At 52.2% G+C, this 12,718-nt stretch overlaps 2 protein-coding genes across 6 annotated transcripts; both read left to right on the top strand.

Moving 5' to 3' along the window:
- Nucleotide 1: 1 nt before the first annotated feature.
- Nucleotides 2-3,450, top strand: AUP1 (ancient ubiquitous protein 1). 5 transcript variants are annotated; one of them, XR_503751.2, is made up of 12 exons: nucleotides 2-283; nucleotides 361-498; nucleotides 577-727; nucleotides 902-1,086; nucleotides 1,652-1,724; nucleotides 1,820-1,893; nucleotides 2,121-2,187; nucleotides 2,291-2,393; nucleotides 2,528-2,647; nucleotides 2,746-2,861; nucleotides 2,985-3,165; nucleotides 3,270-3,450. XR_503751.2 is itself a non-coding variant. In XM_008050528.2 (12 exons), the coding sequence occupies exons 1-12, from the start codon at nucleotides 234-236 to the stop codon at nucleotides 3,304-3,306; spliced, it is 1,233 nt and encodes a 410-aa protein (XP_008048719.1). In that variant the 5' UTR covers nucleotides 2-233; the 3' UTR covers nucleotides 3,307-3,448. The 5 variants fall into 5 exon arrangements, 2 of the variants coding, with proteins under 2 accessions (XP_008048719.1, XP_021564483.1); XM_008050528.2 differs by having other exon boundaries at nucleotides 3,047-3,165; nucleotides 3,270-3,448; XR_002481493.1 differs by having other exon boundaries at nucleotides 361-727.
- A 291-nt stretch (nucleotides 3,451-3,741) lies between these two features.
- DQX1 (DEAQ-box RNA dependent ATPase 1) lies at nucleotides 3,742-10,722 on the top strand. The gene is given in 14 exon segments (XM_008050526.2): nucleotides 3,742-3,942; nucleotides 4,278-4,533; nucleotides 5,059-5,234; nucleotides 5,236-5,250; nucleotides 5,616-6,000; nucleotides 6,350-6,583; nucleotides 6,677-6,776; nucleotides 6,878-7,036; nucleotides 7,121-7,312; nucleotides 9,042-9,161; nucleotides 9,335-9,525; nucleotides 10,164-10,291; nucleotides 10,293-10,352; nucleotides 10,566-10,722. Coding segments are annotated over 14 exon segments (2,346 nt in total). The 5' UTR covers nucleotides 3,742-3,769.
- The last annotated feature ends 1,996 nt before the right edge of the window (nucleotides 10,723-12,718 follow it).

Genomic DNA, 12,718 nt, shown 5'->3' with positions numbered 1-12,718 from the left:
CCTCCGCCCCGCCCCGCCCGCGAATGCCGGGAGTTGTGGTCCCCGCAGGGCGCGAGCGCGGAGCCGGCCCAGAGGGCCGCAGGGCATGCCGGGACCACTAGCCCTTCCGGGGCGCCCCAGGCCTCCGGGTCCCAGCCCGCTGGGCGGACGTCCGAAGACCCCGCCTTCCCAGGAGCCCCTGCGGCCCGGCGCGAAGATGGCGGCGGCAGCCCGGCGTTCCTGAAGTGTCAGCTATGGAGCCTCCCCCGTCGCCGGGGCCGGAGCGGCTCTTCGACTCGCACCGGTAAGAGCCCGGCGGGAAGAGGCCGGCTCCCGAGTCTCCCAGCCTCCGGCGCCGACCCCCTCGCCTCTCTCCCGCAGGCTCCCGGGCGACGGCTTCCTACTGCTCGCGCTGCTGCTCTACGCGCCCGTCGGGTTCTGCCTCCTAGTGCTGCGCCTCTTCCTCGGGATCCACGTCTTCCTGGTCAGCTGCGCGCTGCCCGACAATGTCCTTCGCAGGTTCCGACCCGGGCGCACGGGGAGTGTCAGGGAGAGGCCCGGTCGAGGCCACACCGTCACCGCCGCCTGTGCCCCCAGGTTCGTGGTGCGGACCATGTGCGCGGTGCTGGGGCTCGTGGCCCGGCAGGAGGACCCGGGACTCCGGGACCAGCGCGTCAGAGTCCTCATTTCCAATCACGTGACACCGTTTGACCACAACATCGTCAACCTGCTCACCACCTGTAGCACCGTGAGTGGCGGCGAGGCCGAGCGTGCCACCGGGTGGCTCCCCGGACCCAGCGTCAGGCTCCCCTCTCCCCTCTCGAGTTTCCTGTGGGGGATGCCGAGCCTTCATCCCAGCCCCGACGTCACTTTTCCCAAATGACGCGTTTCTCTTCTTGTTTTCACTTCTCTCGGCTCCCAGCCTCTGCTCAACAATTCCCCCAGCTTTGTGTGCTGGTCTCGGGGCTTCATGGAGATGGACGGGCAGGGGGAGTTGGTGGAGTCCCTCAAAAGATTCTGTGCTTCCACGAGGCTTCCTCCCACCCCTTTGCTGCTGTTCCCCGAGGAAGAGGCCACCAATGGCCGGGAGGGGCTCCTGCGCTTCAGGTGGGTTAGTGTCACAGACATTGGCAAGTGCCGACTAGATTGGTCAAGCTCGTGGACCTTTGAGTTTTTACCTCCTTTTCGACCCTTAGGTCCCTCCGTTCCTAATTCACTTCCTTTGTGTCTGCTTTTAGTTCTTTCCCCTGAATCTCTTTATTCCCCATTTATCTACTTGTTCAGTTGGACAGTTGCCTGTTTTTTGTTTTTGTTTTGAGTTGGAGTCTCACTCTGTTGCCCAGGCTCGAGTGCAGTGGCACACTCATGGCCACCCTAGCATCGACCCACTGGGCTCAGGCGTTCCTTTTACGTCAGCCTTCCAAGTAGCTGGAACTACAGGCATGTGCTACCATGCCCAGCTAGTTTATTTATTGTAGAGACGAGGTCTCATCATACTGCCCAGGCTGGTCTCAAACCCACCGGCTCAGGCAATCCACTCGCCTCCGCCACCCAAAGTGCTGGGATTACAGACTTAACCACTGAGCCCAGCAAGTTGCCTGTTTTAAGTCAGCTATTAAGCTGCTGACTAGGCTGACTGGACTCCTATCCTCCTCTCTTCTTTCTCTTCTAGTTCCTGGCCATTTTCTATCCAGGATGTGGTACAGCCTCTTACCCTGCAAGTTCAGAGACCCCTAGTCTCTGTGGTGAGTAAGTATTGGACAGGAAATCTCTTGGGCTTGGAGGGGAAGTTTCCCACCCCTGGCCTTGGCTCAGGTCTCACTTCATGTCCTCCCCTCAGACAGTGTCAGATGCCTCCTGGGTCTCAGAACTGCTGTGGTCACTTTTCGTCCCTTTCACGGTGTATCAAGTAAGGTATTAACTGTCCTCATTTTTTGGTGGCTGGGGAGAGGCTTCCCTCAAGGTCAAGGAATTAGTAGCCTCTGCCCTGTCCATTTGTAGGTCTTCTAATCTCAAGGTTCCATCACAGAGGCAACCCAAAGTAGTTACTACCTCCCTACCCTCACCATGAAAAGAGGTCCCAGAGTGGGGAAGGGGTAACCCTGGGTGCCTGCAACATGTTCCTTAATTCTTTTTTGCAGGTGGCTTCGTCCTGTTCATCGCCAACTGGGGGAGGGGAATGAGGAGTTTGCATTCCGTGTACAACAGGTAGTAGGGTACACAGGGCAAGGTGGAGGTGGGGGTCCTTTCTTAGCCGGGTGGGGAGGAAGGCTTAAGGTCTTGATACTTTGAACCTTGCAATTCTTCCTAGCTGCTGGCCAAGGAATTGGGCCAGACAGGGACACGGCTTACTCCAGCAGACAAAGCAGAGCACATGAAGCGACAGAGACACCCCAGATTGCGCCCCCAGTCAGGTGTGTATGGTCTCTGTACATACAGCTTTTTGTTTTGTCAGCCTACTGTGATTTCTTCCCTATTCCTGTGCTAGTCACTCTTCCTTTCTCCTGTTTCTCTACTTACCACATTTCATCTTTTTTTTCCCCCACAGCCCAGTCTTCTTTCCCTCCCTCCCCTCGCCCTTCTCCTGATGTGCAGCTGGCAACTCTGGCTCAGAGAGTCAAAGAGGTTTTGCCCCATGTGCCACTGGGTGTCATCCAGAGAGATCTGGGTATGGGAAAGGGTGGCCCTACCCAGGGAGGAGAAATGGATTGTGAAGGAAGGTGAGCAGGAAGTGGACTCCTGTCTCCTCCCCTCTCTTCTCTCCAGCCAGGACTGGCTGTGTAGACTTGACTATCACTAATCTGCTTGAGGGGGCTGTAGCTTTCATGCCTGAAGATATCACCGAGGGAACTCAGTCCCTGCCCACAGCCTCTGCCCCCAAGGTGAGACCCAGAAAATGGTCAAATCCGAGAGTTGGGGTGGGTTGGGGCAGTCTACATACTCCCTGTCCCTGCCTTCCTTGTTTGATCCTGAGACCCTAGCACAGTGCCTCTCTTGCAAAGTAGGCATTCGGTGCGTGTTTAATGATGATGACTTCGCAAGCCCTCTGACATTGTGATCACCTCAGTTCCCCAGCTCTGGCCCGGCAACCCCTCAGCCCACAGCCCTAACATTTGCCAAGTCTTCCTGGGCCCGCCAGGAGAGCCTGCAGGAGCGCAAGCAAGCACTATATGAATATGCAAGAAGGTGAGGGGGTGAGAGGACAATGAGTAGGAAGGGGCAAATTGGAGAAAGGAATTATGGAGCTGATACAGCAAAGCCCATGTTATGTCTCTTTCTATGTCTTACAGGAGATTCACAGAGAGACGAGCCCAGGAGGCTGACTGAGCTCAAAGGAACAGGATGACACCCAGAGCCGCAGGATGGAGACTAGGGGCAGCCCTCACCCAAGTCACAACAGGCCGGATGGGTGGTAAAAAGGGAGGGATGAGGCTCTCCCAATATCACATTAAATTCAGGGTTTTCACTCGCGGTCTCTGTTGTCTCTCTGGGTCTCAAAAGCCACAAGGAGCAGTTTCCTTCTCCCTCGGTTGGGGGGGCAGGGGTGAGAATCTCCTTGTAGGTTTGTGGGGTGTGGTCAGAATGGACTGTCTGAAATCACCTCCTCATGTCAAATGAGTGATATTAAGGAGAGCCAGCTTGGGTGTTCAGCCCAGGTTTTTGAAGAAGCTGCGTAAAACTACAAGTCCCAGGATGCCTTTCATCAACACAATACGCATCACCTAGAGGGTTCACACATGCTCAGTGTGGTAGTTGGAGCCTGTTTTTCATAGGTTCCTAACTAGGTTAAATGAGGCGGAGCAAATGGCCCCACCCAAAAAGCAGGCATCAGAATTTGAAGTTTGAGCCAGACCCTGGGGTGGAGCCGGAATTCACCTTTGCACCTCATGCAGGCCAGGGTTGGGATGCCTGGGTGGGTCTGGAACTGGCTGCCGTCCTCATACATCCTACAGCTGCAAGCAGGTTTGAATCAAGGATCCCGGTGGCCCTGTTCTTCCTCCCCCTACCCCCATATCCTTATCCCTTTCTCCTTGGGGCTTTTCCTCAGCTTACTAGGTCTCACATAATTCCTGCTGCCCTCTGAAGACCCTTGCCCAAGTCACAAGATTTCACTGCCTGTCTACAGGGTAACAGTCCTCAAAATATCCAGCACTGTTTCTTGGCAGGCAAGAAATGCTGGGAAGAACAGACCCCAGGGCATTATCACCTGAGGGTGGAGGTTAGGGACCAGGGCTGAGGTGAAAAAGTGATGTCAGTCACCAAATATGAGGCCTTACTGGCTGCCCTGCCTTCTGCAGGTCCTGTCGGACAGCCACCATGGCCTCTCAGCCTCTCAGGCTGGCAGAAGAGTCTGGTCCAAGTCCTGGGGAGTCTGAACTGGCTGTGAACCCCTTTGATGGGCTCCCTTTCTCTTCCCGCTACTACGGGCTGCTGGAGCAGCGCCGAGCCTTGCCCATCCGGGCTGCTCGTTTTGTCTTCTTGGAGCAGTTGGAGAATAACCCCACTGGAGTTGTGCTGGTGTCTGGGGAGCCTGGCTCTGGCAAGAGCACCCAGGTGGAGGGAGATTCTGGGAGTGGATCTTTACCTGAGCAATGGGAGACTGGGCTGTGTGGGTCATGAGGGAGGCGAGCAAAGAGAGATGGGTTAGGCTGGTCCCAGGGGCTGGTGAAAGACCACGGAATAAGAAAAGATTAAACTGGCCATACTGCCAGGCACGGTGGCTCATGCTTGTAATCCCAGCACTTTGGGAGGCAGAGGCAAGAGGATTGCCTGAGTCCAGAGGTTCGAGACCAGCCTGGGCAACATGGTGAGACCTCGTCTCTACAATAAATCAAAAAATTAGCTCGGCGTGGTGGCACATGCCTGTAGTTGGAAAGCTGAGGTGGAGGGATCACCCGAGCCCAAAAGGTCAAGGCTGCAGTGACCGTGAGAATGCCACTGCACTCCAGCCTGAGCCACAGAGTGAGACACCAGCTCAAAAAATAAAAATAATAAATAAACCTGGCCATAGTTCTCCCAGCATTTATGACTTAAGCCTTACATCTCTCTGACTGGTCATCCTTCCTTACCCCATCCCAGATCCCTCAGTGGTGTGCAGAGTTTGCGCTGGCCAGGGGGTTCCAGAAGGGACAGGTTACCGTCACCCAGCCCTACCCTCTGGCAGCCCTAAGCCTGGCTTTGCGGGTTGCTGATGAGATGGACCTGACTTTGGGTCACGAGGTTGGATACAGCATTCCCCGGGAGGACTGCGCGGGGCAACACGCTGCTCAGGTGGGGCCCTCTGCAGGCCTGACCCAAATAGAATTCCGCCCACCCGTTCCTCTGGCATCCCACTAGGCCCTCCCTCAGCACAACTCACTCTTTAAATCACGTACATTGCAGCAGCTAAACCGAGCCCTGGAATCCTCAGACTTTCGGCCTCACCCTCATCACAAAAAGCCCATAACCCAGCTGGAGTGTAGCTTGTGAACAAAGTATTCTTGGTGGGTTTGTCCTCACCGTTATAGGCTCAGAAAGTCAGTCATAGCATATTTTTCTGGCCATCAAAATCAAAATCTAGGTCCCTAGGGTAGAAGTTCCCCTACTTCTGGGACTAGCCAGGGATCAACTCCTCTGCCCCCTACTGATGTCAACAGGTTCTGCTGGGACAGGCTGCTTCTGCAGGAGATGGCCTCAGCCCGAGGCACCGGAGCCTGGGGTGTGCTGGTGCTGGATGAGGCTCAGGAGCCATCGGTGGCCTCAGATTTGCTCCAGGGGCTGCTGCGGGATACCAGGCTGGGAAACCTTCCAGGGGACCCCAGAGTGGTCGTGGTTACTGACCCAGTCCTTGAACCTAAGCTCCAAGCCTTCTGGGGCAATCCTCCTATTGTGCGAGTACCCAGAGGGCCTGGCGGAAGTCCCACCCCCATCTACAGGGACACTGTCCCTACTGACCGGGTGGAAGCTGCCTGCCAGGCAGTCCTTGAGCTGTGTCAGAAGGAGGCTCCAGGAGATGTGCTAATGTACCTGTCCAGTGAGGAGGTAAAAAAAAAAAAAAAAAAAGACTGCATAAGGAGTCATTTATATCACCTTCCTGGTCCAGGGGAATGGAACGATGCTTATAAGAAACCACAGAGGAGTAGTGTTTACTCTGCTGAGCTCCTGGGGGAGCATTCGAGGATTTCAGAGAAACGAGGTCTACCACTCACTTTTTTGTTCCCTCGAATGCAGAGATTTGTGGCTCAGTGAGCCCCTACATTTATAATACCCTCAATTTTATGAGTATGTGCATTTTTTCAGTGTGAAGGCTATAGCTTTCATTCGGTTTTTAAAGGGGTCTGTGATTCCAAAAAAGGTAAGAACTGCCATAATGCCCTACCCTTCTCCTCAGGAAATTTCCCTGTGTTGTGAATCCTTGTCCAGGGAGGTGGAGTCCCTGGCTCTCCAAGGGCCCCTACCACGGGTGCTGCCCCTTCACCCAGGCTGCAGTCAAGCTGTTCAGGCTGTATATGAGGACACAGATATGGGTGCCCGAAAGGTCGTGGTCACTCACTGGCTAGCTGATTTCTCCTTCTCCCTCCCTTCTGTCCAACATGTCATTGACTTGGGACTGGAGCTTCGAAGTGTGAGTGAGAGAGAGGGAGAGCGGTGGGGTGGCTAAAGATAGAAATGGCCCACTCTGATCTGTCTTGGCCTTGGTTGGGGCTGGGGGCGACAGGTTTACAATCCTCAAATCCGAGCAGAATCCCAAGTTTTGAGGCCAATCAGCAAGTGTCAAGCAGAGGCAAGACGACTGCGGGCAAGAGGGTTCCCACCAGGTAAGAGCTTTTGCCCTCACTGAGATCAAACTTCGGAAGAGTCAGCCACATGCAAGCCCTGAGGAATCTACAGTGGTCTTTCCCAGGTCTTTCCCCCGCAGGATCCTGCCTCTGCCTGTATCCTAAGTCCTTCTTAGAACTAGAGGCTCCCGCATTGCCCCAACCCAGGGTGTGTGAAGAAAATCTGAGCCCCCTGGTGTTACTACTAAAGAGGAGACAGATTGCAGAGCCAGGGGAATGCCACTTCCTGGACCAGCCCGGTGAGCACCCCTCCTGCACGAGTACTGCCACCTGACCACCCTTCTCTGAAACCTCATACCCTGTGAGCTCTGTTTTCTCACCAGCTCCAGAAGCACTGATGCAGGCCCTGGAAGACTTGGACTATCTGGAAGCCCTGAATGATGATGGGGATCTGTCAGACCTGGGTGTCATCCTATCAGAGTTCCCCTTGCCCCCTGAACTTGCCAAAACCCTGCTAGCTTCATGCGAGTTCAACTGTGTGGATGAGATGCTCACCCTTGCTGCCACGCTCACGGGTGTAAATCAGTGGATCTTGTGGCCACTTCAGCCCTTCCTTTGTGTTGTGCTCCTAAGGCTGGCCCTTTCCTCTCCACTCTCGTTCCCACTCCTTGTGGTGGCTGAGGAACCAGGCTTCATCACCTACCCCTCTCTTGTCTCTTTAGCCTTTTCCTTCTGCTGGTTCTTGGCCATAACATGCTTCATCTCTCTTGTTATTGCTGAAACTCACACGGTCCTTTTCTTCAACCCTATCTTCCCCTCCAGCTACACAGCATGATCTCTATCCCAGCCTCCCTGGTGAATTCTCACCCACTGCACTCCAGCTTCAGGCCCACCACACCATCGAAACAGCTTTCAGCTGCCCAGTGACCTCCCAGGTCCTTTATCCAATGAACGCCGTTGAGCCCTTATTCATGACCTTCTTTTGACACTTGAGAGTGCTAACGGCTCCCCCCTTGAAACTGCCTCCTCCCTAAGCCTCTGTGATATTGTTTCTCATGGTTTTCATGCTACCTCTCTGGCATTCCCTTCATCTCTTCCTTGGGCTCTTTGTCCTATGCTTATCCATTGGAAATTGGTCCTCAAGGTTCTATTCTTGCCTCTTTTGTCTTCTCATTCCCTGAACTCTCTGAGCAAATTCAAGTTCATCCACACCCATGGTTTGACGTGCTAGAATTTATCTTTTAAATTTCCAAACATGTACCTTGTATCTCTCACCAATACTATTCTTCTGGATCTGAGAAAGAGTAGGGGGTAGCGAGTGGAAAGAGGCGGGAGAGTACTTCAACTCCTGATGGACATTTCTACCAGAATAGTCAACAGTACCTCCGTTCAGAACAGAACCCAAGCACTCTAGTAAATTACCCCCTCACTACCATCACCACATAAATCTTTTCTTCTGGATTCTCAGTTTCAGATATTATCATCTCTGCTGTTCCACTGCCATCGTTTTAGACTAATATTTCTCTAGGTTCTTTCATTTTTATCTTGTAAATGTTTTTTAAAAGAAATTCATCTAAAAAAAGAAAAAAGAAATTCATCTGCTCTTCTCCATATTCACTGCCAGTGCCAAGGGCAAGTCCTCATCATTGCTCACCTGGATGCCTTCAGTGGCCTCCTGACTAGTCATGTGAACTTTTTCAAACACATGAACTCTCTTACTTACAACCTCTTCTTCAACAGCTACTCTTTACCTTCAGGACAGATTGTAAAGTCCTTTGCACAGCGTATCCAGCCTCCCAAGACCTTGCCTGTACTTACGTGAAATCGCCAATCTGCCACATGCCACTCCCTTCACCCATATCAGGTGGCTTGTAGTTCCCCAAATATTATTAACTTCTGTGCATTCTGTTCCCACAGTCTAGAAGACTTTCCTCTTTTCCACTGAGCTAACTGCTACTCAGTTTCAAATACTGGCCCAGGGTCCTTGTCCTTTTCTCCCACATCACCCTTGCCTCCACCACCCAAAGCTTCCTCTTTGTTTCCAGAGTAGCATATATACACACCCATCACACTTACAAAGTCAGCTTACATGTTGGTCTCTCCCACCAAACTGTAAGCTCCTTCAGGGCAGAGGCTATTTTTCATTTATTTATCCTCAGTGTTGAATAAAGTGCATAGCACCTAGAAGTTATTATTGTCTTTTGAATAAAGTTCCCAAAGGTGCACTTCTACCTTTTCAGTGTTCTACCCGAACTACCATCTTTTCTCATTCCCCAAAATGACTTTTCTCTCTTCTGCCTTCAGCTGACCCTGGGTTTACTCATCCTCCACTCTGTGCAGAAGAAGCTGCTCTGCGTCGGGCCCTGGAGCATGCAGATGGTGACCACAGCTCTCTGATCCAGGTGTATGAAGGCTTTATACAAAGTGAGCACTGCATCTTCTTATAGAATCCTAGATTTTCCAAAGAAGGGAAGTGGTGTACAACCAGCTGACAGATCTCTGTGCCCAGGAAGAGGAGGCCTTTTGAGTTCTTCAGAGCTTTGGTTTTTTCAGGGGTCTCAAGGACTTAGTTGTAGCTGGCCCTTTTCTTCTCCCAGGTGGAGGAGATGAAACTTGGTGCCGTGCTCAAGGCCTAAGCTGGGCAGCACTGTGCCAAGCCCGTAAACTTCGGGGAGAGTTCCTAGAACTCATGCAGCGAATTGAACTTCCCTTGTCCCAACCAGCCTTTGGCTCCGAGAAGAATCGCAGAGACCTTCAGAAAACACTGGTGTCAGGATACCTCCTCAAGGTTAGGGGAAAGGGTTAGGATAAGGATGATAAAAGGAGCAAAAGGCAGAGGGGACCAACATCGGTAGGCTACCTCTGAAATTGGGGGCAAGGTGGTTTCAAAAGACTCTTTTTTTTTTTTTTTTTTTTTTTGAGTTGGAGTCTCACTGTCGCCCAGACTGGAGTGCAGTGGCATGCACACGGCCACTGCAGCCTCGACCTGCTGGGCTCAGGCGATCCTTCTGCCTTGGACTTCCAAGTAGCTGGAACTACAGGGATGCACCACCATGCCTGGCTAATTTTTTAATTTATTGTAGAGATGAGGTCTCATCATGTTGCCCAGGCTGGTCTCGAACCCATGGGCTCAGGCAATCCTCTCACCTTTGCTTCCCAAGTGCTGGGATTACAGGCATGAACCACCACGCCCGTCGTCAAAAGATTCTTTAGAACCAGGAGGGACTCTTCATTTGAGTCTTTGGGATACAAGGGGCTATGGAAAATGCTATTTAGTATAGTAGGGACCAGACAACACCTACAGGTAATGCCTTACTTTTAATATTCTTACCATCCTTACTAATTTTTTCTCAGCCCCCTTTTCTTTTTCTACTGTCTGACTCTTCCCTTTTACTTATGCCATTATTATCTTTGCCTTTCAATGAGGTGGCCCGAGACACAGATGGGTCTGGAAATTACCTGCTGTTAACCCACAAGCATGTGGTCCAGCTCTCCTCATACTGCTGCTACCAAAACCGCCGAGCTCCAACCAGACCCCCACCATGGGTGCTTTACCAGTTTCTCCATATCCAAAGACAACTGCCTTTCCATTGTTTCTGAAATTCAACCACAGATGTGAGTTCCCCGACACCCCTCCTACCCTGCCCATTCCTCTCCCTGGGGCCAAAATTATTGCCAGGGAGTTAGAGGAACTTAAGAAGTGATTTTGGTGGTTTGTAAAAACATATGTTTTGAGGAGAGAGGACTGATGGAAGGGATGGTGAGAATTTTAAGAGTCTGTGTCGTAGGAGAACATACAGATCATCTAATTATAATTCTCTCTGTCAGGCTGGTGGAATTGGCCCCTCCATACATCCTGAGTAACTTGCCCCCTAGTGAGAGCAGAGACCTGCTATATCAGCTAAGGGAAGAAATGGCAGAATCTTCAGCAGGAACTGAATCCTCCTCAGCCCAGGAGTTTGGAGATGCCTGCGTCCTGCAGTGACCCACCAGCCTAAGGAATGGAGCCCATCACATTAGATCCTTCCTCAGGCTAGCACCAACACAGCCAGCCAGATTTAAAAGCCCAAGGTTTAGGGTCAAACGTAAACCCTGGAACCAGAGTCCCAAGAAATGGTGGGCTGGGAGTAGAGAATGGGATAAGCCACACAGTCTATACAGGATAAGAAAACCCTTTCCTTAGCATTCCCCTATTTATTGGAGAGGGACTGACATGCTCCCCACTCCTTCCCAACTTATGCCAAACCCGTTCTTGTACTCCATTTCAGTCTATAAAAGATTATTCTACCATGCCAAATCTGAGTCTGGTTCTGCAGCACCGAATATAACATCCACAAGTCAGAAGTGACACTATATCAAAGATCCAGGGCCAGCTTCTCCAGCTATTTTGCCTCTTGCCTGCTTCCCTTCTCTGGTCAGGCCCCTGTGCTATGACTGACATAGCTGTCATGAGCACAGAACATGTGTCCTCTGGCTATAGTTGGTCCCTGCTCCTGCCTCTCTTCCCTCTGTCACAATGCTCCAGCCTCCAGGGGAGGAAGAATGGGGTGCTAGAAGAATCAGACAAAATCTCTCCCCCTTCCTCAACCTAAATCCTGCTCCCATTTTAAAGCCTGAAGTCAGTCAGGTATGGTAGCTCACGCTTGTAATCCCAACACTTTGGGAGGCTGCAGTGAGAGCATTGCCTGAGCCCAGAGGTTTGAGACCAGCCTGGGCAACGTGGCGAGACTTCATCTCTACAATAAATAAATAAATAATTTAGCTGAACATGGTGGCACATGCCAGTAGTTCCAGGTACTTGGAGGGCTGAGGTGGAAGAATCGCCTGAGCCCAGCAGGTCGAGTCTGCGGTGACCGTGAGCTTGCCACTGCACTCTAGCCTGGGTGAAAGAGTACGGCCATGACTCAAAAAATAAAATAAAATAAAAAATAAAAATAAATAAAGCCTAAAGTCGATTGCAACCACCCCCTACTCAACTTTCCATCAACAAACTTCCCAGCAGCCCCAATCTATCATCAAGCTGAAGTCCTTCTGACAGCCTGAGAGACATTATGTGTTCTTTCTTTTCCAGCTGGGTACTCCTTCCCCTTTTCTGCCCTAGGACGATTAGCTTTGGTGTCCATATGCACACTGCAAATGTGCTTGTAGAACTGGTGGAAAGGGTCAGTTCTTCCAACGCTACTCCCCCCCTTAGAGATTTGGTCTGTTCTCATGATTCTATCTCTACCTCTATGTGAATGTCAGCTATCTCCCTCAAAGGCACTTTTCCAGAAATTAGTCTCTCTAGCTCTAGCATTTAGTTTTGCCCATCAAGTGAATCCTGCTCTGATTTCCCCCACTTTCCCGTCATCATCCACAACACTATTGATTTCCTGATCCTCCATTTTTCCAGTCCTGGAATTCTCTTTGGTTCTTCTTAGGCTTATCGCTTCCAAATCATTTGCCAACTTCTGCTTCCTCTGACATCATTGGGCCCATTACCTTTGTCCACAGTTCCCTTCCCTTCTATGTCCCTGCGGGAGGCCAGCGCCAGATTTTCCTCCTAGGTGTTCTCCTTCGCGGGATGCACAGGCATCCACCTCGTCTGCCGCCTGGGCGAGAGGCTCGGGTGAGAGGACGTGGCCAGCAGGCCCAACACACGCGACAACATGAGGCTCAAGGTTAGGAAGGAATCCTTGGCGATTATTTTACAGCGGAGGGATGAGATGCCCGACGAGGACCACCCTCTGGTTCCTGCCACAATCGACCAGACTTGCACTCCGGCGCCTCCTCCGCGACTTCGCCTGTCCCTGGTGTCTTCCCTCCTTCACACCTTTGCCACAGGCCCAGCCAGCGCCCAGCCAGCGCGGCGGCAACAACCCCTTCCCCCGGCCCGGCGCAAAGCGGCTCCAGGAACCTCGGAGCCCCGCCCCCGCCCCTCCTCGGAGAAGCCCGAGTCCCTCAGGATGACAGCTCCCATTGGCCAGCCCCGGCGCCTCCCC

Source organism: Carlito syrichta, unplaced genomic scaffold (assembly GCF_000164805.1).
Source record: "Carlito syrichta isolate Samal-C Ts95f unplaced genomic scaffold, Tarsius_syrichta-2.0.1 Scaffold148882, whole genome shotgun sequence".
Lineage (NCBI taxonomy): Eukaryota > Metazoa > Chordata > Mammalia > Primates > Tarsiidae > Carlito > Carlito syrichta.
The sequence above is the reverse complement of the archived record's forward strand: the minus strand, read 5'-3'. Positions and strand labels throughout refer to the sequence as shown.

What these genes read in the sequence shown, in the direction of transcription:
- AUP1 (XM_021708808.1), top strand. Translation starts at nt 234, where the DNA reads ATGGAGCCTCCCCCGTCGCCGGGGCCGGAGCGGCTCTTCGACTCGCAC. An exon ending in GAGGGGCTCCTGCGCTTCAG is followed by an intron (nt 1,087 to 1,651) that starts GTGGGTTAGTGT and finishes TTTCTCTTCTAG; the next exon opens with TTCCTGGCCATTTTCTATCC. An exon ending in TTGCATTCCGTGTACAACAG is followed by an intron (nt 2,188 to 2,290) that starts GTAGTAGGGTAC and finishes AATTCTTCCTAG; the next exon opens with CTGCTGGCCAAGGAATTGGG.